This window comes from Gallus gallus, chromosome 4 (assembly GCF_016699485.2).
Source record: "Gallus gallus isolate bGalGal1 chromosome 4, bGalGal1.mat.broiler.GRCg7b, whole genome shotgun sequence".
In the NCBI taxonomy this organism is placed as follows: Eukaryota; Metazoa; Chordata; class Aves; order Galliformes; family Phasianidae; genus Gallus; species Gallus gallus.
The window spans coordinates 8,781,806-8,806,500 of NC_052535.1; the positions used below are offsets into that span (position 1 = coordinate 8,781,806).

The window sequence follows — 24,695 nt, forward strand, 5'->3', positions numbered from 1 at the left end:
TAGATTTATGTGATATTAAGGATATTTCATAGTACTTATGAGTAGTAAATTCATTTCATAAAGGCAAATATCAGGTTAGCTACTTATTCTATGGTTTAATCAAGAAAAGAGTCCTGAAATAATGAATATACTTTTCAATAACACAGTTTTACTGTTTTTTTGGAGTCTTCAACGGCATTTAGAAGATGTATATAATACAGAGATCAGTTGTACACCACAAAAGTATGAATTACCTAATCACGACAATCTCCAGCAGCAAGCCACATAACTTTTGTAAAATATGACTATGAAACAAGAAACAACGCTGGCTGGAAGGAAGTGGATCTTGGCCAGAACACTGGAAGTGATCATTCTTAATGTCAGTGAAATACGAGCTTCCAAATAATTGTAAGCAGTCAAAATTTCCTTTGTATGGTTTATTAAAAAAGCATTACTAGTATGACAACGCTCTTCTGCAGTAGTTAGCACCTCAATTCAGAGAGGAAAATAATGCCTCCTTAGTCAATAACAGCTTCCTGTGAACTGGGATTTTCTGTAGGCTTTCCACATTCTAACCAAATCTGACCCCATGTGAATTTATAAGAACTGACAAGGTCATAGCCCAAGAGAATATGAATGCTGGCATTAGGTTAGGAAGATGTCACCAGGATTATACAAATCTCATAAAGGAGGGTGATTCACTCTCACTATGACTTCTAAGGTGCCATTTATATATTCAAGAACATTCAGATTCCAGATAAGTCTCTCCATAGCTCTAACTCCAGAAGAATGGAAACAATACAAATTTCATGATACAATTTTATGTTTTGGGTTTTGTCTTCCTACAGTTAAAACTAATTACATTTATCTAGATTTTTTTTTTCATTGAGGCAGTGATAGAACCAGGTGAAATAGTTTTAAACTAAAAGAGGGGAATTTTAGATTAGATGTCAGTGAAAATTTTCACTCTAAGAGTAGCAAGGTGCTGGAACAGCCTGCCCAGAGAAGTTATGGATGTCCCATCCCTGGAGGTGTTCAAGGCCAGGTTGTATGGGAGCCTGGGCAACCTGATGTAGTGCCCAATTTGGAGGCTGGCAATCCTGCCTGTGGCAGGGGGACTGGAACTAGATGATCTTTGAGGTCCCTTTCAACCCGAGCTATTCTGTGATTCTATGATGATTCTATGATTCCTGTCTAAATTAAGTAAATACTATCATTTATTTTCATATTCTCATGAGTAGAAGGTCAAGAAAAAGTAAATTACCTGTCCAGCCAGGCTAGTAAGTTCTTGGCAGCACCAATCAGGTCAACTACAGAGGTAAGAAAATCATTTGGCAGTCGTCTGGAGGCCCTGCCATCATAATGGCCACTCCTCCTTCTACCCGTTATAAAATTCTGAAGATTTTTGGCCGAGGCATTCAGCTTGTGAGAGAGAGTTCTCAGGTTTTCGGTCTCCAAACCATAGTTCTGAGGGGAAAGAGGAAAATGCAATCAAGTGAAATAGGGTGTTGTAAGCCATGTGAACAGGACAATGAGGCAAAGCACTCTAACTGGTACTTGGCTGAAAGGGAACAAAACTTATGGATGCCTGGTGTTAGATTAAGCAATAGGCTCCTTTGTTTGAAACATCCCCATAGTGCCACCAAGCATGGTGGTCTTTTTTGTTCGTCTTTCACCCAGCCAATTCCCCATATAGAGCCAGGTGATAAGTACAAAGATTTCAGCTCTAATACTTTAAATAATTCACTCCGATTCACATTGCAAATCTCCAACTGAATTGAACCAAAATCTGTTCCTGCCGCAACAGAAAGTAGCATATGAAAGAATTTAAAGAGCACTTAAACAAAATCAGCTTTCACCATATGAATTGATTGACCATTATTTCAACAGTGTGTATATTTTAAAGAATGACTGTTCATCAATATTGCATGTTAAATTTTACTCACTAAACTTTTTCCTCAAAACAAAGAATAAAGAGCAGCAAGTAATGCACAATCTTGCTGGATGATGATATTGATATTTGTACAAAGATTAAATGCTTCCAACAACAAAAAGAGAGAATGCATTGAATGACAACAAGCATATGAAATGGGATTGTATGAAAGTCAAACAAAATATAAGCAAATGGTAGGTGAAGTAGCTTTCTAAATTTGGATCAGTTCTGACTGGTGCACAGACTTGTGCCCTCTCTGCCAGCTATTCTCCCTCTCAGATAATAACTCTGAAAAAATAAATGAAGTTCTTTACCTCCAGCTTGGAGGACAAGGCATGGAAACACTTTGCTATGTTCTTAGCTCAATGCGAAGAGCTGACTTTTGAAAATAATTTTAAACACTAGGGACAGAACTCATTTCAGTATTATGTACATACCATGCCTAAAGCATCCCAGTCAGTCAATGCGGTTTGGAAGCATCACATAGAAGACTGAATTGTGAAGCAAATGAAAATTACATTGGCGTAGTTACAGACAAGAACAATTCTCTTAATCTTTTTTCCAAAACAAATATCATACAGTTAACAACAGTTTCACTGAAGGAAAGCACTCTATTTTCAAAAAGTTTATATTTAAAAAGCATGTTGTATTTGATATTTGCATGCCATCTGTTTAATATTTGCAGCTAATCTTTCTTTTATTAAAATATTGAATAAGTTCCCTCCCCTCTATTTTTCTGTCACTTCTACTCATGCCAAGATAATGACTAAGTGGATGTATTGGGATGCCTTCACCAGCTTGCAAACTCTACTAAGCAGTGTTCAGTTTCCCCTAAGGAATAGTTTGATTTTGCATTCTCAACAACATTTTTTAATGATGATAAATCAGATCCTCCTGCTTTTGTTTCCACATTCAGCCTTAGGTTATTCCTGTGGTAACAAGCAGAAAGTGTTTCTCCAAATAATTCATTATAGCATGAAAGCTCAGGGTACCGGTCAGTTTAGTTTCAATAAAAGTTAAGTGGGAAAGGAAACAGCTTGACCACTGAATCCATGAAATTCCAGTATATTTGCTCCCAACTACAAGTCAAAATTTTGAAGAATGTGGGCTGGTTACTGTCAGTCTAATTACTGGAGTGAATTTTAAAGTCTTGAATCAAAGTCAGTGGAAAACACAAAACGTGTTTGAGAAAATCCACCTAGTAAGCAGGTTTTTTCATCTCAAAGTTTACTAATTAGCATCCCAGTGGTAACTTTAACTAATGTAAATATAAAGTTTTAAATGTAGAGTAAAGAATAAATAAAATGCCCATAAAGATAATCAAAGATTAAAGGTAATTTTTCAGCACAGTAAAAGTGCTGATACAAGCTAGGAATTTAATTGAGATCTATTTATTAAGGTACAATAAAAGGAAAAAGATAAAATATTATAAAAATGACAGTGAATTAGCATCTCTGTAGAAGACAGATGTCTTAGTGCTCTAAATTTAAGCTTCCCTCAAATCTAAGATGTTCAAGTAAATGAAACAACTATAGGCAAATATAAGATTGGAAAAAGAATGATTAAAAATAGTCTTTGAATGTATCACTGCCAAGCACTTCATCCTCATTTACTGTATTAGAAGACTGCTGAAGGAATTTATGGCTCCCTTAGTCCTTCCCAAGTCAGTGAGAGGAGAAAAAAAGAGATGTCCCAGAAGAGACAAGAGCAAACAGGTGTTTACACACTCAAATTTGATCTGAATCCATTATGACTCAGTGAATGTGCTTAAAAACAAAAGATGGAAAAGAAGCCGTTTAAGAGAATCAATAAGTAGGTGGGTAGCCTTGTTCTGTATATATGATGCTACAAGTACTTGGATCTCTTCTAATTCCCACAGGCATCTCATCTGCATGATGCCAACAGATAGTCTCAAACCTGCCAAACTAAATCATTATCACAGCTATCATATCAGACCTCAGTTTTCACAGCTACATATTCTGCTCTCACTATGTTAAGTATGTACTTCTACTGTGAGAGATACCATAGAAATTTTCTCAAGTCTGTAAAATTCTGACTCCTGGCAGGTGATTTCTCTCTCGCACAATAAATCCTAGATATCAATCTGGCTTTAAAAAACCAAAACAAGGAAATACCAACAAGGCCACAATCTCTAATAGGTTTCAAAACAGTGCCATCAGCACAGGTAGGATTATTTCTTATAAAATAAGAAATCAAACAAACAAACCTGCACCAAAATAAAAACAAACCAAGCCAAGGTTTCCTCCATTCCCTGTTTCTATTTAATGATGCTTAAAGCTGTTACATAGTCTTTTTACTTCATCTTTTCCATTTTCAAAGAGAGAACTACTTTTTATGTCCACTTAATGTGGTATATGGCAGCGTTATTACCTTCACATAAAAAGTTACATGAAGATGATCTGATTTGTTCAATGACAAAGATTTAATAGTACATTTTAGTTCAGCAATTCCTGGTGCTAAATCAAGCATCTTTTATGAAGCATACCATGTAAGGCATTCAAAACAGCACAACTTAAGTGTCGAGCTGCAATCACGTTTGCATGTTTCGTACATAAGGTTAAGAATCCCCCCAATTTATCAGTGCAGCCCAGCTGTGGTGGCTGCAGCTGTCAGGTTTCAGTTCCAGACAGCAGCAGTAACATCTCAGGACCATTAACAAACCCACAGCAATGTGCCTTTGCCCCTGTGGGTACGATGCCCCTAACACTCTCAGCACATCAGGCTGCTCCTGTCCCAGTCTGCCCCGACAACAGCATGTCTGGACTCACCATGTGCTCCACTTCTTCTCAGAACCCAGTTTCCCAGTTGCTTTAAACTGATGTATTTATGAACTGCCATAGAAAGATGCTGCTATGCCCTCTTCTCAAGTCCCAGCACTGATGGATAGTGAGCTGGATTGGGAATTTAATTCAAAAGCTCCACTTTCAGCCACATATTTCCACTACAAACTGTTTTTTGACCAGACCCACTCTCAGATGGCACAAACTGACATAAAGGTACTGTGCACTCACAACCACTGAAGCAGCTCTGCAAGGATGCCCTGCAGAGAAGCAGGGCTGCTCCCTCCAGGCTACCCCGCTCCCTTGGGGCTGTGCATCCCACCTGCCTCCCTGGGCCACCCTGTCATGTGCTGGGATCTGAGCTGACGAGGAAAGAAAATCCCCGAGGACAGTAATGGGAGACTGGAACCTCCACTGGGGAAATGCCACATGGGATCGCGCAGCTCCCGGCTGTCTGCATTACTGTGTGTGTAGCTCCAGCAAGAGCCACAGCCTCGCGATGGAAACCACAGCATCCACAACAGCGTGTTCATTATTCAATATTGAGAAGAGGTAATCACAGCTTGTTTAATAAAGCATAAAACCAAAACCACACACTACATTTTTAGCATAAATTGTTCTGACATTTGAATACGGTGAGAAAAATAGGTGCTGTTTGGTAGTGTTTGTTGTTGCTGTTTTTAATTTTCCTTTCTGGATGTGCATTTTTAAAGGTTAAAACCCTAATAAAAACTTATCTTAAAATACTCTGATTTGTAAACATTTCTTTGACTTCATTATGTAGACCCTGCTCAGATTTTTTTTTTCAACTGTTCTGTTTATGATACAAATGAACAAAGGTTACCAAACTTGTGGGAGCCCAGAGCCTGTCAGGCCTTGTATCTCAGTCAGGCATGTCCATGTTTCCTCCTTAGGAAGAATTTGCAAGCTGAATCTCCTTTGTACACATAGCAAATGGAAGGAGGTAAAATAATTTTTCTCATGTAAATCACAGAGGACCTTCTCTTGAAATTATCTGAACAAATAAACGAGTTCTACTGTTGCATTAGAATACTAAATTAAAAGTATGTATAAAACCCCCATTCTACAGAACATGACCTATTTTTAAGTATTTATTATAGATTTGAGATAAAGTGCTAAAAGATCCAGATTGGTATTTTATGTGAACAGTCGTGACGTAAATTGAGCTGAAGGAAAGAATAAATTACACCCTGTAATTAGCATATTAAATTTGATAGCATTAAAGATCTGCTGCAGTGGTTTGCAGACAGGAAAAAAAATGATTCCACATTGAGTCTGCTAAAAGTTACTGCTTTGGCACAACTACTGCTTACAGCATGCTGGGGTCTGCCACTTAATAATATCTGATGCACTGTACGTATAATTATATATATGCATAGTATGTAGGTCACTCTGAAAACAGTGCCCCCTATCTATTTCCATGGAAACTACACAACAGGTACGAACAGAAACAAAAAGCACAAAAACACTATTTCGTAGTTACAAAACACTGTTTTTCAATACAGTCACTACCAGCAGTGATGAACAAGGCCTGCATGCCTCGCTCATACATATCTGTATCAGTGGAAGTGACTGCTGTTGCTGTTACCACTGCTGAAATGCAGCACTGACCGCATCACTGTACACACCTCTGCTGTCTGGTCTCCATCAACATTCAGCAAGAGTCAGTGAATGTCAATGGGTGCCATTTTTTCTACATGGGGAAATTCAATTCCCCCCCTTTGCTTCCTATGCACGTTCTTGTCACACACCATTCTGTCAGACTGCCCCTCTGCTGCCATCTGTCACACAGCAACATGTTATGGGATGGGATATTTGCAGGAAGGCTCAGCCTCTACTGCCATCCCACCAATCTCTGCCTCTGCCATCGTGAGCAAACATCATAAAGTAGGAGACAGTACTTTCAGAGCAGCCCTCACACACACACAAAGGGAGACATAAATATATATACATGTATATATATGTATATAAATATACTTATGTATATATATACATGTATATAAATATATACATATGTAAGTACACACACCTTGTATAGACAGTTCTGGGATGTGAGGAGGACATGTTGCACTGGCTACAACTTGCTGATTGCCTGTCTGATGGCTCAGAGCAGAGCTATTTTTTAACCAAAGAGCTGTCTGTAAGTGACCTTGTAGCATGAGCCCCAGGAACCTCCTCTGTCTTGAATCAGCACAAGAATCTCAGTAGAGACCATGAGTCGGGGTACAAATTGAGGTCTAGAGTCTGGAACCTAAAACTTAACATGCTTCCTGAATGATAAAAACAAGGCAATGTTCATAATGAAATGCAAGTCTTGACGACCCTTATTGAAAAGTTAAAAAAATTCTAAGAAATGCTGTTCTAGGAAATGTGTGTCAGCTGCAGCTCACACAGTGTCAGATTTGTCACTGCACAGTAGTATTTTAAATTGGGTAATGATCATGATCACATATTTGGTGAGCAAAGGAATAAGACATCTGAATAATAGGCAATTGAACCCAACATGACCTAATTCTCAGAACATCTTATCACAAACCACCACTTCTGCACAGTTTAACTTCTCTGTCTGGAGTAAATGTCTGGTGGAATTAGTGCTATAATAGCTTTTCCAGTTACTTTCTAGCAAGGAGATGCTGTACTGCACGCTTAAATGTACTAGCACACAAAATGATACCTGTTCTAAAGTTATATTAGGATCATTTTCCCAGATTACAAAGGATATCTTGCTTACTAAATAGCATGTGCTTTGTTCTGAGCTATGGAAAGGAAAAATATAGGTCACTTCTGGATACGTGTTACTTAAACTAAAATATCAAATAATTTATATATTTTTAAGTACATAAAATCCTATCACCTGCTGTTTCGCCAGCTGTAAATAAATTCCCCTATTGGTAAAATGCACATTCGTGGCTGGAGACTGCAGTTCAAGAAGAATATTGTCTGAATTTGGCTCAGCATTTTCTTGAAAGATCTCACTCTAAATCAGTAAATTAACAGCAATATAATAAAAACAATCCTTATCACCTTCTTTGATAACATTTGACTATCAATTTACTACGGCTGTTAAACTGCAGTAGTAAAGTTTAGTTTATGTACACAGAACTCAATGATATTTCATTATGAAATTCATTCAATATGAAATTCATTAATTTAACTATGGTAATACCACGCAAATATGTAAGATCATAATACAAATTAGAGTATATTATCTGAAACACCTCGATTCTTTTCTCTGCATAGCTTTCCTCCCCCTGGTGCTCCCTTCTATTATAATTATCTGAAGCAAATTGTGTCACAATTCTTCCTTGCATCTTAAGTGTATAATTTGGAACTTGTCACAGGGCTTTTCAGCACTTCATATACCTTCCTACCATCTTGTAATAGATACATTAATTAAGAGTAAATATTTAAACCTTATTTTAAAATGTAACTTTTGCATTATATTTTAACCCCCAGAGGAAACTTCAGTGTTTCCATCGTCACTGGTACGTATGATGTAATCAAGAATTAAGGTACAAGAGGGATGGGACTAAAGATATTGCATTAGCAGTGACTTTAAACACTCTACTATTCACTTGGAACCATCTTCCAGAACACTGAAACAGCCACTAGGCTATGATGTACAGTTTCACAAAAACACTGAAGAAAGCTTCTTTTAAGTAAAGGTTTTCCCTGAGAAGGGAAGGTCTCATGTCTCATTTCAGTTGGGAAGAGATGCATGGTCATCTGTACTGAGTTATTTCTGTGGAGGCAATGAACCTTCTCTTTCAGAACCAGGAGAGACTGAACCTCACCCATGCTTAAAATAGCACTTTGGTTTATCTCAGAGAGCTGCTGCTTTTACTCCTTTTCTTTGAACTTCAGCAACATGCCTCTGAGCAGTTCTTAACTGCTCTTTGCTGTACTTTAATTCACATTTTCTGCTCAACTCCATTTTCACAAGGGGCTTGGATCTAAACTCCCATCAAGTGAATTTGCATTTATAAAAAATTCTCCACTTTAAAAAGCATTTCATATTTTCTCATATTTCTGAGCAAAACAGTCTCATAACTACAGTGATGTAAGACTGTACTACACCACCCATATATCATTTCTCTGTCAAGCTGACATCTGTGCATATTTAATAGCTTCAATGTCATATCTCAGAAAATATACCAGCAAGGAAATAAAGCTGTGGCAGCATTTCTGTTCTGATATGCACAAAAGCAAGACCCAGGAGGATGGAGGAAAGTTGGTCTATTTTGTGGCTTTGCACATCACAAGATAAATCGTTTCCAATTACTTTACTTCAGTATTAAGGAAGACCTAACTGCATATGGCTTCAATTAAAACCCATATGTAAGCCAGACCTCTGTGATGGCTTGACCTCTTCCATATGTGCTATGCAGAATATGCTGACTGTGGATGCAGTGATAAATAAACAAGACCAGAAGATGACCCAGTAGATATTCCCTCCAAAGCATATTAGTCTGTGATCTGCTAACTTTTAAGCTGATCATCAGCTCTTGCCCACATTTGTAGTTACCAATTTTCCATGCTACAACCGAAAGATTTAATCTTTTTTTTTAGGGATATCTGAACTACATCCAAATTCTTTATTAAATTTTCTATTGCAGATCCAGGGAACTCCACTGGCTTTACTTCATGGGCAGAATATCTCAAGCTCCTATCATCTCTTCACAGTACTCCCTAATCTATATCTTTTCTCTGCCCCTCTCAACAAAACCTAATGAAACCACAGATGTGGAGCACACTGTTCAATAATCACAAACCTTTATTATATTTTACCAAAATCTTACGACCAGTTAATCTTTGTTATTTATTCATAATAATCATAATTTTGTGGAAGAACCAATTGTCCAATAATAAGAAGTCTTATTTTAACCTTCCTAAAGTACCTCTTGAAATGAATTTGAGTGCAAGATTACAGAGGATAAGAGATACAGTATGTCACACAAAATTAGGATTTTTAACAGCAGTGAAAGATTCAATGTTCAAATAATGATTGATAGGATTCCTTTTTGGAAACAGTATCAGAACTGAATATTACGCTCCCTGCACCTCCTTCCCACTGAGAATTTCTGTGGTACATTGCTGCTTGTGCAACATAACATGCATTGAATCAGTATGGCTTGCAATTCAGGATCCTAAAGAAGAAAATAAATTATTCCTTTCTGCAAGGGAAAGAAAATTTTGCTATTGAGATACATAAGCAATAAATAAAAACTGATCCTTCCCCATGGGAAAAGCTACAATCTTAGAAAAAAATCCATTTTTTTTTTTAAAGTTCCTAATACTGGTTTTAAACCATTATTTTAAAGTCCACATAAATAGTAATGTTTTTATTTTTCATTACAAGACTGAAAATTAACAGTGTGCTTCACATGGGCCATTGCAAAGACAAGAATTTCTTTGATGTTTAAAACTTCAAGTACTTCACTGAGATTTTAGGTTATTTATAAATATATTTATTTGCAGAATAATACTATTTTCTGTTAAGGAGGAAAAACTAATCTCTTCTTGCAACTGTTTGTTGTTCTCCCTTTATGCTCCAAAAAATTGTCCTGTACCCCTAAACCTAATATACTTTCCTTCTACTACTTAATGTAATTACCTGGGTCTGAATCAATACTCCATTAGCTAGATCCAGTCAATGTACTGCAAATTCCAGCTTTTAAAGCCTTTAAAGAACCAGCATAAGTTACTGCAATACAGGCAAACTAGTACCTTCAATAATTTAACCTTAAGTTGGCAATTTCAAGAGGCTAATAGATTTACTTATTAAAATGTTCAATGAAATAGTAGACTTTTTTTTATGCAGTAATTCACAAAATACATGCAGGTTTCTGGCAGAAAGCATGAAAGCCTTCTATGCTAAAAGTCTTGATTTTAGAAAAACTGTATATTTCCATCAATACAACCTATTTAAAGGTATTATTTCTGTGTTTGATGAAGATTAGAAGTGATGCTGTCATGAAGCACTACAGAGCTTATAGCTTTAGTAAGTTTAACTCTTTGGCACATAAGGATGCTGTTTCGGGGGCATTTTCATGTCCTCGCAACACACTTAGCAAAATCTGTACTTGTATACTTCACAAAATGGAGCATGAACTTTTGAAAATCTTGTATTGAGTATAGAACAACCATTTCTAGTGATTTTTATTGTAACAATTACTTGAAGTCGTCTGTAAGCATTATTTAATATCTGTGTATCTGTAAGGGTCTAATAGGCATGTATAACACAGAAGCCAACAGCTTCTATGAAACTCAAACAGCCCTTCTTTGCCACTGCAGGTTTGCCCCCTCTTACATGTGAAGAAATCAAACAAGAAAGATAAAGACTGTCTGAAGCCATTGACACGAGCCCCATGTTTACAAGGCAGTGCATATATGGATATCAGTAAATTAACATGGATATGCATCAACAAACAATAATTACATTTTACAACAGCCCATAAAAAGCAGAAGAATGATGGACTCCCACTGTCAAATCTTCACTACATTCAACAACAGAAAAGTTTTTGTTAGTCCCAGATTTAATGCACCCACAAAAAATTAACAAACCCTAAACACAGCCCACAGCCAAATCTCAAATCAAGCTATCTGGCTAGCATTATAGTTGCATATTTGGTCAGTGTTCCTGTACTGTCCAGAATAAAAGGCATTTCCACAGCTCCAAAAAAGCCGGAGGACTCATCCCAGCAAACCAAGACTCTGTTAGCTAAGGCACTTCTCATAAAAGTTTAACAGTATGTACTTTTATAGACAATGTATTCTGATTCATATATATATAGAAAAACTCCAAAAATGCCTAATCAATGCCCCCACATACACAGATGAAAGAAACAGCTGCTTGGTATTAAATACCACATAATACTGTTGTGAAAAGTACATTTATCGAAGATGTTATATACTGTATTCTATGGCATTCTACATAAAAACAGGAACTCAAAATTAGAGGCTGTGACAGCTGATCAGTTCTGTGCATGTGGTTTCATATGACAGGATTTTTATTCATATTATAACACAATAAAGGCCATCATGAAAGCCAGAGTGATCTGAAAAGGATAGCCTGACTCAGACAAACTCCCACACTTCAACCTGAATTAGAGTTTCATCCCTTCAAGCTGGTCAGGTCTTGGCTCTTATTCACTCAGTCTTTACTTGTAAAAAATTCAAAGCCCACTTTCCTCAAAGCTCTGTGAAAATGTAAATGCACTCTCAGTCCTCCACAAACATCATGCAGAAATGGAAAAATGTATTTCAAATTAATATTTGCAGTAGCAATGATGAAAATCTCTTACAAGTTTTTTTTGTGTGTGTGTGTGTGTGGAAAGCTTTAATCAAATACACTCTAATGTTGTTAAAAGTACTGTAGAAATTCAGCAACATGCTTTATAATGAAATGAGAAATGGCAGGAAACAAAATGTTCATTGCAGGGGAGTTGCACTAGATGACCTAATGAGGTTCAATGAGGCCAAGTGCAGGGTGCTGCACTTGGGTTGGGGCAGTCCCAGGTATTTATACAAACTGGGGGAAGATCTCCTTGAGAGCAGCCCTGTGAAGAAGGACTTGGGGGTCCTGGTGGACGAGAAGCTGGACATGAGCCAGCAGTGTGCGCTTGCAGCCCAGAAGGCCAACTGTGTCTGGAAGTGGCTCTGGGCAGCCTGATCTGGCGGTTGGTGACCCTGCACATAGCAGGGGGGTTGAAACTAGATCATTGTGGTCCTTTTCAACCCAGGCCATTCTATGACTGTATGACCTTTAGAGGTCCCTTCCAATTCTAAGTATTCAATGATTCTGTGATTATATGAATATTACAAGGATCCTTCTTTTTAATTCACTCAGGACCTGAATCATATCATAGAATCATAGAAATGACACTGAAAGTCATACTTAAAACTTAATTACCTTTCTTCAGTGTGCTGATCCTAGATTTTTAGAAATACAATATTTGGTAACAAACTTGAAGATTAGGAAAAAATTACCAGTCAACACAGAATCCATAAAATTGTCCAAACTGCTTGACTTGAAAGCCTGAAGAATGAAGCAACTAGAATAAGCAAAAGATGATGCAATCCTTTCTGTTGTGTGGAATAGTCAGCCAACCCACGCAGTAGTATTAATTCAATAGGTTGGCACAGCATAATGAGTACCACTGGGCTGCCAAAAGATGAACTTATTTTCAAACTGAGATTAATAAAGCTTTCTGGATGCATGTGTACATATAGACAAAATTAATGCATGTGTCAGTATCCTCTAAGGACACTAAGGAGATAGAATACCTCTTCATTTCTCTCTGCAGAATATCTCAAAAATAAGATGATTTATTTCCATCTATTTAAGCATCAATATATAAAATGAAGAATTCACTCTGGAATAATTATATTAATCTTAGAAAGGGGGAAGGGGAGGTTGAGGAAATAAGCATCTGACACATCCAATGACTTGTTAAAAATGCAACTTGATTACACATCAGGCAAAGTAATGAAAAATTCTTCCCAGAGTACTCCCAATACTGATAAAGCAAAAAAGAATCAGCAGAAAAGATGAAAAGGATCTAAATAGAGATCCATGTAGCTATAGCCACTGAAAAGTAGTATTACTTTAAGCAAAACTTGAGTGATTTTAGTACTGAAGAAACAACTTCATCAGTAGATACAAAGACAGCTGTGAAAGATTGTCTGTGACATTTCAGCACGGTGCACCTCACAATGAATGCCAGCAAACTGCTTTCAGCCTGGCCAACCTAAAATACAATTATTGTTATGATTTTGTCAATGATGCGCCTGGTCATTTGTTAGGGAAAAAAAACCAACAACCATATTTATTTGGTAGCTATACCCCCTACATACGTAGCTTAAACAATATCATAGATATACTAGCAAATTAAACTTGTGCCAGATGTTAGAGATGCGTTGATGCACAGGTGAGTAATCTGCCTTCTAGCAGGAAAACTGCCATACTTGGACTGCTAGCCTTTGCAGCAAAAGCAGGGAGAATTTTTGTAATCTTTATTTCTCCTTAAAAGTTATCACAGCACATAATTTCACTAGTTGAATGCCTATGAATTAACTGTCCTTTCAATTACTTTAGATACAATCTATATTTGAGCATGCCTTTCATCCTTTTCCATTCATTTTCCTTACAGTCATCATAGAAGTCCTAGTACTATGTTTGTGTTTTAATTGTGAGGACCTTTACTACATACTGACTCCAATTGCTGTAATTAAATTAAATTTAAACGCATAGATTTGAAAAACAAGCCATGTTGACCCCCAAATCACTCCTTTCTCTTCTTCCCAATATGTTTTACCATCTCTCAAATAATTATTTTCCCCAGGCCCTGCTACTACTTCCGTCAGTCAATGCCTTTGTGTGATTAATCCTCCAATACATTTCTTGATTAGCGTTTCAACTTTAATAAAATTACAATACTAAGCCTAAATGGCTTGAGTGTTTTCATCCATAGTTGTTATTTAGGTCAGTTCAAATAAATAACTGCAAAGCGGTTTCTGACCACACTGGTAATGAAGCATTTTGATGCTTAAGATACATTTTTTTCCACCACAGCTATCGTTTCCAATTATCTTCATAATTAAAACAGTACTCAAAATAAAAAAAAATCTTTCTAGAATGGTCAAAGAATTGAAACTGAAAGTATGGTTCACCTATGACTTTTCCTTTCATAGCACATAAATTCAGCCTCAAGCAGCCCCAAGAAAGTGCCAGCTCTTTCTCTCTTACAGTGAAAGATACCCTCACCTTTTGCTGCTCAGTTATACCTTTTCAAAAATCAGATTCTACCATTTTAAGAATGTTATTTTTAAGGTAAAAACATGTATTTCTGTTATGCTAAGGTGTAACAAATACTTTCATTTTTTCCTTTTTACATTTTTCATTTCATCTTCTTTCATACTGCATATCATTTTTTAACAGAGAATCTTTTCTATACAGGACTCTCACAACTAATGCCTACATAGATAATGCTCTAAACTGAGCTTTCAAAAGAAAAAACATTATCTGAGATTTTGTATATTAGTAACATCTCTAATGGTTATATTCAGAAATAATATTATGGTTTGAATCAATTGACCAAAATATATTAGACTATCATTTTACTCAGGTTCTTTTGTGAAAACTTTGTGAAAAGTGGATACAAAATCATACAAAGGGCAAATGTATAGTGGATTCCTCAACAAAAGCTTCCCTGCCTTCAATGGCTTGCATGTGAGTCTAATTAATAGGTGGTTCAAGACAGGCAAGAAAAACCACAGAAGTGTCTCCTATTTTTAGTTTGCTTTTGCTCTTACAAGCCTGGGTTATTGACAGGCATTCAGTTATGTACGTGCTGTGTGTTGCTTCACATCACACAGACAGAAGCAGGGGCACTGCTCTTTGATGCGTAACCCCCAACAAACAAGCACTGCCCACCCCTGCCAAAAGCCAGTGGGCTGATGGCCAGAGCCTAAGGGAGTGCATATGGGAAATAGGGCTTTGCAACATGCACTTTTGGTGTGTTCCAAGAGCCTGAGAGGAGACAGTCAAATTTCCCCTGGTTTCCTGAAGCAATAACATAACTGCACTGCAGCTGAAGTCATGGCCAATGTGCAGCTGAACTTCTGACGCATCGCTGAGCCTAAGCTTACCTGAGAGATTTCTACAGCACATTGGAAATGCTTCTGCTTAAAGCCTTATATAACCCATCTTGCTAAGATGGAGTGGAACATCCCATCCCACTAATGCTGCCTGTAAGAAATAGGTCACGTAACTTGGACACTGCCAATTGCCAAATAGAAATCAATTTAGAATGCCATGTACAGGAAAAAAAAAAATCAATGCTCATTGACATGGCCCAGCAAGCGGATGATACGCAGAGCACAAACAGGACTGACGGGTATTGATGTGAACAGGAGCGCAGCTCTGTGCGGTTGGGAGCGCGCAGCACAGTGGATGCTCTGCCGGTGTGGGGCTGGAAGCACAGGGTGTGCTGAGTGCTGCTGGCAGAGGGAGTGAGCCCTGCTCCTGCCACGCCATCCTGTACACGGTGTGCTGGGCTGCCTCAAGGGATGTTTCCTTTGCATTTTTTTCCATAAGAAGTTTTGAAAAAAATATATTTTTTAATATGTGTATATGTATGAATCTAAAAATACGCTTACTTGGTACTTTATATATTCTGCCCATAGGTAAAAACACACCCAGTTCATTAATATATTAACATCTCACTGGTTGGGGTTGCACACAAACTGCATTCCATTCACTTATGATAGAACTCAGAAAATCAGGACATTCTGATTCAAAGAATTTCTTGTATGAAATAATATGAGTTCCTGTGTAGTGACATGAGTAGGATACAGACACCTCTTCTTTATGAAGTTTTACCTCATTTTTTCTTTAGACTGCCTGGCCTACTAAATACCCATTACAGCAACTAACTCCAATCCACAATTCTCACTGTTCACCTGAACAAGCAGCCCAATTCTAGTGCAATAAAAAAAATCAATGTTTCAAAACTTCAGGCACTACGCTAATATTTCAGAAGAGTATTTCAGTGTTAATAAAGGCACCATCAGATCTACCATTCAACCACTGCCATTACTTAAAATAATTTTTCAATTATGGTTTTCAGTTAAATCAACTTAAATTATTATAGGTTAAGAAATAGATATATTACTTAATCTTGTAGAAGTTTAACTTGTGATCCTTGCTCAGTAGGAAGCTGCAAGGGCTGAAGAACGTGTTGTACATAGCAGGAAGACAGAAATGTCAGAAGCAAGAGAATGCCCCCAAAAGCAGGGCCACAGGCAGCAAAGATTCACTCAGCAGAAAGCACACCGAATGGGTTGGAAAATAAAAATTTAGAAGATGAAAAAAATGCATTTTTAAAGCAGGAGTTTTAGAAAGTAAGGATAGAAGGAAGGATAAGGGCTTAAAGGCAGGAGGCTAAAACAGATACCAGGAGCTGGAAAACCCCCAACCCTCCTTTAAAGGGAAAAATAACAGCGTCATGGGAAAGCACAGTAAGAGTAAAGCTGCACTGTTGACCTTCAGTGGGGCCAGCATTTAGAACGTTTCTTTTATTAAAAAAGAAAAAAAGATTGAGAGAAAAAAGAAAATAAAGCAGTGAGGGTCCTCCTAATGGCATATTGACTGAAGTTTTCTTTTCCAGAGGAAATTTCCTGGGTCTTCTGTGTCTTACTGGTATCAGGCAACAGCACTGTTTTGTTCTTTAGACAAAATAACATAACACTGGGGGATACTTAGGTTCCTTTTATATGAAGGCAATTATTTAGTTGAAAAACATCTTAGTTTAATTTTAAATGATTCAGAAACCATAAAATTTAGCGGGTTATGCATTGCACACCAATTTACAGGTATGCCTGCATCAAGGTCAAAAGTATTTCTCTGCTTTTAACATAGTTTTATTTATTATTTTCACATAATTTGACATAGAAGTTGCTTAATTTGTAGAAGTAGATGTCAAGTTACATGAAGTATATTTTGTAATTAAGAGTACTTGCAATAAGCATGTGCACAATAAAAGGTACTTCATACTGTTTTTTTTTCTTCTACATCAAGTACATTTTGATGGAATTGGTTTCTCTTTTATTGCTTAGTGCAAGTTGCCCTGTTGGAGACAATTTATGTTATCAAAATTCCACAAGATAAGCAACTTTGTGAAAAAGCAGAACTCATGATAAAGAGGTAAAATTCTGGAACTGTCCCTTGTAATTTATAAACTTTTATTTTTTAGATATATTTCCTACATCCTTTCACCTGTCTACTCGAACAAAAGCAAGCACTTTTTTCTTTAGAATTAAGTTAACACAATCCATTTGATTTTCTGTCAGAAATATAAAAGAAAAAAAGAACAGTTTCTGATATAAAATATTTTGTTCAGAGGCTAACAAATAATAACCTGTTATATGAAAAAAAAAGGTTTCTTCCAAATTTGGATGCTTCCAGGTTGCTAAGGAAGCTTTAAATCAACATACATGCCAGTTCTTTGGATACAGTCAATTTTATCATCCTGATCTTGTCTTAAATCTCATTTTAAACAATCTTCCAGCCTAATAAACATTACCTTCTTGTTCCTGAGTACAAGCTTTTTGAACATTGGCATAGTTAAAACATTCAAGTGTACTTGGTTTAGCGTAGTGTGGCAAATGTCTGTGGAATGCAGGGGCATATGGCATATAATTACAGAACCATATGGATGCCAGTAGTAATAGTCAACAGCATTTGAATGCAGGACCTAATAAGTTGGAGGAAGAGCAATAATAGACCACCGTACACAATCATAACAATCACAGAATCATATGGATACATACAGTTTCTTTATAGCTGAAAGAAGCCTGTCCTTTAATCTGGCAAAGCCAGTGTTTCTGTACAAGCATATAGCAAGAGGATGTAGTCTACATTATTTTAATTTTGGCTTGGAAATTTCTAAACCCACATCATTAAGATGAGTGATGCAGAAAATTACTTACCAATGCACATAGCAGATCAACTGCTTCCAGTATCAGTTCTTGGTGGCCAATGCGAGTAACTCCCAGTTCCTCAAGCTCTTGATGAGTGATGTGTAGCAGCTGTTCACCATTGATCTTTTCTCTTTCAAAATTTTTTATGTATTGTTGGAGGCAATCATCAAGGCCTTTTAAAATAAAAAAAGCCAACAATGCACATTCAGAGACAAACAATAATTCTACAATGTACAAGAGTACAGAAATTTCTGTAGAATACAATTGCAAATTCTTGCTTAGATCCATTAAGGAAAATAAAAATATAGCTTAACTTGCATAGCAGCACACTCCATAGCACTAAAAACCAAAATTTGTACTGACACTATTTTCAAAACCCTTAACCATTTTAACACTAATTTAAAGACTTCATGTTACTTACTAGGGAGATAAGGGGAAGGACAAAGAAGCACAGAATGACATCATGGAAAGTTTTTTTCTTATGATGTTGTGAAGACCTAAGTATATGTTTAGCTTATGACTGGGAGCAAATTCTTCTTAGGATGCCTCTTGTACAAATCTTCATATGGTGCAGTTATCCCTATAATAAGGAAGAGTTCTTCAAGCTTAGCAATGCATTATTAAAAGACCCAGTTCTATTTTTTTTCAAGTCTAACTGTCCAACTTTCTGAACCACAGTAACATGTTGTTACAGCCAGAATCAAATTCAGTTATGCAATTTCTGCCCATGCACGCAGAATTACTCCACTTCATGCTGAAACTTGATATAGTAAGAAGAACAGACTTGGTGGTTGTCAATCTGCTCTCTGAGACCAGAAAAAGGACCAACTAACAATCAGAGTTCAAAAGTCTTCCATTCCTCCAAATCTCTTTCAGAGCCACACAAGTTAGAACAAGACTTTCTACTATTTAAAGTTATACAAGGTTACGTAGAATTCCCTCAAGGACTCTATTTAGAAGTGTATATAGACATTTCCATTTTCCATTTCCATGGAAATAAATAGAAGGCATTACTTTCAGAGAAGTCCTTGTACTATATTCACTGGAAACTTGCTATTCTCTTAGAAAAATTTTGGAGACCCACAAATCAGATGTAATTAGAAGAAGAATTTTTGGAGGTAGGTAGGATTTTGTAGGTAGGGTTTAATCTCTAGTATTCATCCTCCAGTGAATCAGGTAAACTCAAAATCCATAAGATGTATGGAAATCCAGGAACCAGTGCAGTGTTCTTACATGAAAAGTTCATTCATTCAGTATATTTTTTGTCAACTCTTTCTTGCTAAAAAAAATGCAAGTGCTCAAATAGTAACAGAATGCAAATACAATCCGTGTTAGGAAATTAGAAAACATCAACAGAGTGGGAAGTAACAGACAGATTAAGCTACTCTCCACAAGGAGGAAAATCATGTACAATGACACTAGTGAAGTGCAGAGAGAAGACTAAGACACCTCCCTTTCTATTGCTTAATATTGGAAAGATTGGAATAATGTTGAAAATAATGGGGTTCAAGTTAATTTTATCTATTATTACAAGTAAAGCTGCCTGAAATTTTCTTAGCACTGCTAAGAACCAAAATGTAAACAAGTAATTAAGTCTATATCTCAAGTTCCCATCTACAAAAAGATCAGTTTTAGCTATGGGCCCATCTTCTTGGAGACAGGGTATCTTGGGTAACAACCATAAAATACCTCCCTGGAAAATCATGATGAAACTGGCTACGTGTATTTAAGGACTGTTAGGTTCTACATGGGATCTTTATCTAGTGGTCATAAAGAAGATGTAAAGTATTCAGCTCTCTTTTGAAAGGAAAAAGGAATGGTTTTATCATATCATTATAACCAGCAGTCTGTTTGTAACAAATGTCCAAGCCTTTCCTGTTCTGAAAGTGTGTGCAAACAGGAGACCACTTCTCTGCATCTGTACCTGGGTTTCAATGATTTAATGGTTTTACATGAGTAGGTTTCAGTCTGGATTGGTTGAAAATGGTCACTGCAAGTTGTGCATGTATTTTTTAACACTGGGAATTCAGAGCCACTCCATACTTCAGTTGGCTTGCTTCTAAATAACTCAGAAATATTCAGAGTAAATCCCCACGGTTTAGGCAAGTGTTCACCAGAAGCAAACACATTTCTATGAGCAAACTTGTCAGAAAAAGTCACTGAAAGGACTATCAAAAATAAAACTATTTTGAACAGAAGTGAAACAAGTTAATTTAGGACATCAGTATCACGGCTACAAATGAGCATTTGTTGTAGTCAGAAAGATCTAAAGAAAATAACAGATGAATGTGACATCCTATGAAAAGCGTATAGCCAGATGAATTAAATGTGCCTTTATGCCAGAGACAATGTATGACAGAAGAGCAAAATATGAAATTTGTGTTATGCATTCTGCTCTGTAATAGCTCCCCGGGGCATCTTTAGAAGGCGTTAACTTACTGGTGCAAACAGTATGCCAGTTGACAACAGAATACAGAAAGACATCATTAAAAATCCAGGCTGTCTCATAGCATGACAGTATCTAATAGACACACACACAAAGAAGTATCTGTCCATTGCTCTCTGTCTACCTAGGAACCAAGTATTGTATCCTATTGCTCCTTTTCTTCTGATGTAAAAAGTTTTGTTCAGTAAATGTGAGGTCTTACAAAGCAATCTGACTGTAGTTCCAGTCCTTATTCTCACGCTTGTAATTATCTTGAGCAGGAAAATATCAAAGATGCAATTAGAAATAGTATAAAATGAGATCACTTTGACTCACCAAAGCCAAGCAGGATATTTACTTCCTCAAGCCACTTAGGCCTCATTAGTGCTCTTTCTGCAATTTTGTCAATATAATTTCTGTTTACAAATAAGACTTACATTAGTTAATGTTCACAGCTATGAAGCTGTTAGGGAGCATTAACCCTGTTCTGTAGGTAGGTAAATAAAATTAAATCACTATTCCCAAGTTACGCAGCATCAGTATCAGTGTTTGCAGGAAACAGAGGCTTGCATATTCCTACATTTCTGGGGGTAGCGTTTGTAAGTAACCAATATAGTCTTCATAATGCAATAAAAGAATTCAAGGAAAATAGTTTATATATTCATGTTTTAATGTAAAGCAGAGATTTAACATCTGTGAAATGCGCTACTCTGTCCTTTCCATTTTTAGGTAAAAGACAACTCATTCCATTCACATGGACTAGGAAACTTTATCTTCGGATCCAAAGAATAGATGAAAACCAACATCTTTGCTATGTTCACTGCAAACCGTGATCTTGAAAATAAGGCAAGAGGCAAGTAAGAGTGACTTAATCAAGGGAACATAAAGAGAGAGGAGAGGGAAAAGGTCAGGAGAAAGGGCTGGGGAAAGAAAAGTCAGTTAGCTTTATGGGTTTTTTTTTCCTGATCTGCACAATCATTAAGAAAGGAATTGTTAAAACAAAGCAAAGCAGTGTGTAATAAAAAAAATTCTGCATTGACCTAGCTGAAAGCAGATTTAGGTATTAACCTCCAAGCCAGTGTTACAAACAAAATACTACATGTTATGGGCAACAAGGCCCACTGAGATTAAAATGAATCTCTGCATTGATGTCATCAAATATTGGGTTTGTTTTACATTAAATCCATAAACATAGCTTGCATGTTATGTAAAGATATGTCCCTTTCTCTCTGGCACTAAGTATATTGAGGGAAAAATGTGTACAAGAAAAGCACAAATTGTTGCCTTCTATATAGGAAGTCAAATTATGGAGACAGGGCAGCTCTCCCAGAGGAGAAATGTGGTAACTCAGTCAAGTGTGATCCATCACAAAAGAAATGTAATTCCTAACTTAAAGGTGTGTGATTTCTATTTTTTTTCATATATGTCTCCATAAATTACACTTATTCTTCTCTCCTTTTCCATATATATTAATGAATTTTTGCAACTTACTGTAAGCTATACTGTTTTTCTAATCTACCCTAACAATTCCTAACCAAATGATGGCTTTGCTCATACTACATCATTATTCCCAGAGAAAAACACAAGGCAGCTGGCTGGCACAACAAAACCCTGCCTGCAAAACAGAGGGCTTATGGGGACGAGAGAAAGGAAAGATCCTTTCCAGTTCAGCTTGTCAGTACACAACTGCTCTCTTGAGTTGAGTCTTCTGACAGCAGAAAGTACACAACATGATACGCTCTGGTATAAAAACACAAGGTTGCTCATTCCGCTTTTAGGGCCTAGGATGAAAGAGAAGGAAAACAGCTCAGTGACTCTGGTTTTGCACTGATGCAAGGAGGTTAGGAAGAGCAATTAGAGTCCATTTTGCCAAGAAATTAGGAACAGTTTGAATAAGGATTTGAGACATATTTAAAAGCACATAGCAGAAATTTGAAATCACATTTGCAGAGACGCTTCTGTACAACAGTAGCTGTGAAGTACAGATGTTAATGGTTGTGGAATGAGTATGTAAAGGACAAAACCTGGAAGTCAATGGCATGATTTTAGTTTTTTCAGAATTACAGCCTGGTTTGGCTTTGATGTGGAAAGAGCAAATTAATATTCCTATGAATGTATCTCAGAAGGCTAATAAAAGCTAAACAGCAATCACAGCTGTCATGACAGAATAGTGACTTGTTGAAAAAAATAAAACAATCAGCAAATCCAAGCTCAGTGAGCAGATTCCACATTAAAATAGTGACTGCTGTACTAGATATTAGGAGAAATCCACTAAAGCTTCTGTGTCCTCCAGTCCAGGTAAATGCAGGTTTGGGAAGGCAGACACCTTCTGTAGCACAGCCAGCCCGCAGCAGCATGTCTCAAAGCAGCAGCAGAGCTGGGAGCCACCAGGGCCACATCATAATTCAAAAGAAAACTGACTGTAGTGAAGCTGTCCCTGGGTGACAAGGGGAAGAGAAGGACAAACACTGCAAAGAAAGGAGCATAAAAGGTAGAAGACCAGAAACAGCATCTGCTTTGAGAAAAAGCATAGAGAGAGGGACTGCTGAAGCAAGTTTGAAGCCATAGGGAGAAAAAAATCCACATCCTATCATTCCAGCTGCTTATGCAAGTGACCTCACGTGTTTCAAACAACCAGGACCACACCAAACACGGCCCACCTGGCTCCATTAAAGATTTCTCTTCCAAGGCAAAATTACTTTCAAGTCCAGAACACTAGCTATTCATAGTTAGCAAGAAAGGAACCACTCATTTCCGTGCTGAAAGCTACCTAATTAACCTAATTAACCGGGGAAGGCATCACCGACTTCTGCTTCCATCACAAGCTTCAGTTTACACATGCAGATCTGCCAGTGCCTAAGTGCATCTAACAGCTGGGACTGAGCAATAGGAGTTACAGGAAGAAAAAAGGATTTTGGAATCAACTGGTATTTTTTACGTAAAGCAATTCTCAGTATCTAACTAGAAAGTTCTGGAAGGCACAGACTGAATGGTGAATGGAGAATGTAGGTGGGGAACACATGCATTTTGCTAAATGAAATTATATTGAATACACGCATCAATTCATGGGTGATTTTGATTTACAACACCTTTGATTCATTACATTGGCTTTGGCAGAGTGGATCTTTTCCAATCCTTACATAACTTCTAACAATGAATATCATCAGGTGGGTATTTTTTTTTTTATCAGTGACATTAAAAGCTTTGTAAGAATTATTCAGTCCAAATAAAGGAAGGCCATAATCCTCGGGACCATGTTCACATTAAGCTCCTGCTCAAGCACCAGCTGCTCATTCTTAAGCCCTGTCAGGAAGAAACCATTGCTTAGAGTGCCTGGGAAAAGGATCCTCGTGTCTCCCCAGTTCAGAGAGAGATGGAACACATTTGAAAACACCCTAAAACACCAACCTAGAAATATTTTAGACCTACACTTTAAAGTCTATCTGAAAACTAGAGGATCTCATGCATTTCATATCTTTAAAAATCTAACTTGTAACAAGCCTGACCTATAACAACATTTACATCATAAAACTGTAGACAAAAACTATGTTAAAAATTACAATACACAGCATGAATGCTCAAACAGGCATAAAAGCAAATTAAGAATCTTCTTTGAAAAATATTCAGTTCTGGTATTATATGACCTTTAAGTGCTTGACTGTGCAAATATAATATGTTTAAATGTTGCTTCCTGGGTAACTTTCCCCTGTGTCATTATAATAACATTCACAGAGATACAGATGGATGTTTCAGATGCAAATAGAGGCAGAACTCCACTACTTGAATTCCACAACCGAGAATCAGGTTGGGATGAGCTCTGAGTGGCTGCTCCCCAGATACTGACCCAAAACACCAACTTCACTGTAGGCTTCGGGTTGCCCAACCTTGGCTGGACCCAACTCCTCTGCCTGTCTCAGCCTCCTGCACCTCACTGGGCTCACTCTTCAGCCACATCCCCCCATGACCTCATTGAAGGCTCCATAATCCCAGATTCTCCTATTCTCCTAATAATTAGCAGAAAATTGTAAAAAAAAAAAAAAAAAAAAGGTTAAAG

At 37.1% G+C, this 24,695-nt stretch overlaps 1 protein-coding gene across 3 annotated transcripts in view; it reads right to left on the minus strand.

The window, feature by feature from the left end:
- Positions 1–24,695, minus strand: part of LOC101749809 (connector enhancer of kinase suppressor of ras 2-like) — a 176,869-nt gene that overhangs the window by 91,573 nt on the left and 60,601 nt on the right. For all 3 annotated transcript variants that reach the window (XM_040699584.2, XM_040699583.2, XM_046940483.1), the window contains exons 4-5: positions 18,226–18,389; positions 1,244–1,446 (exon numbers count right to left, since the gene is read on the minus strand). In XM_040699584.2, coding sequence (XP_040555518.1) covers positions 1,244–1,446; positions 18,226–18,389 — 367 coding nt within the window. The remainder of the gene's footprint in view (positions 1–1,243; positions 1,447–18,225; positions 18,390–24,695) is intronic.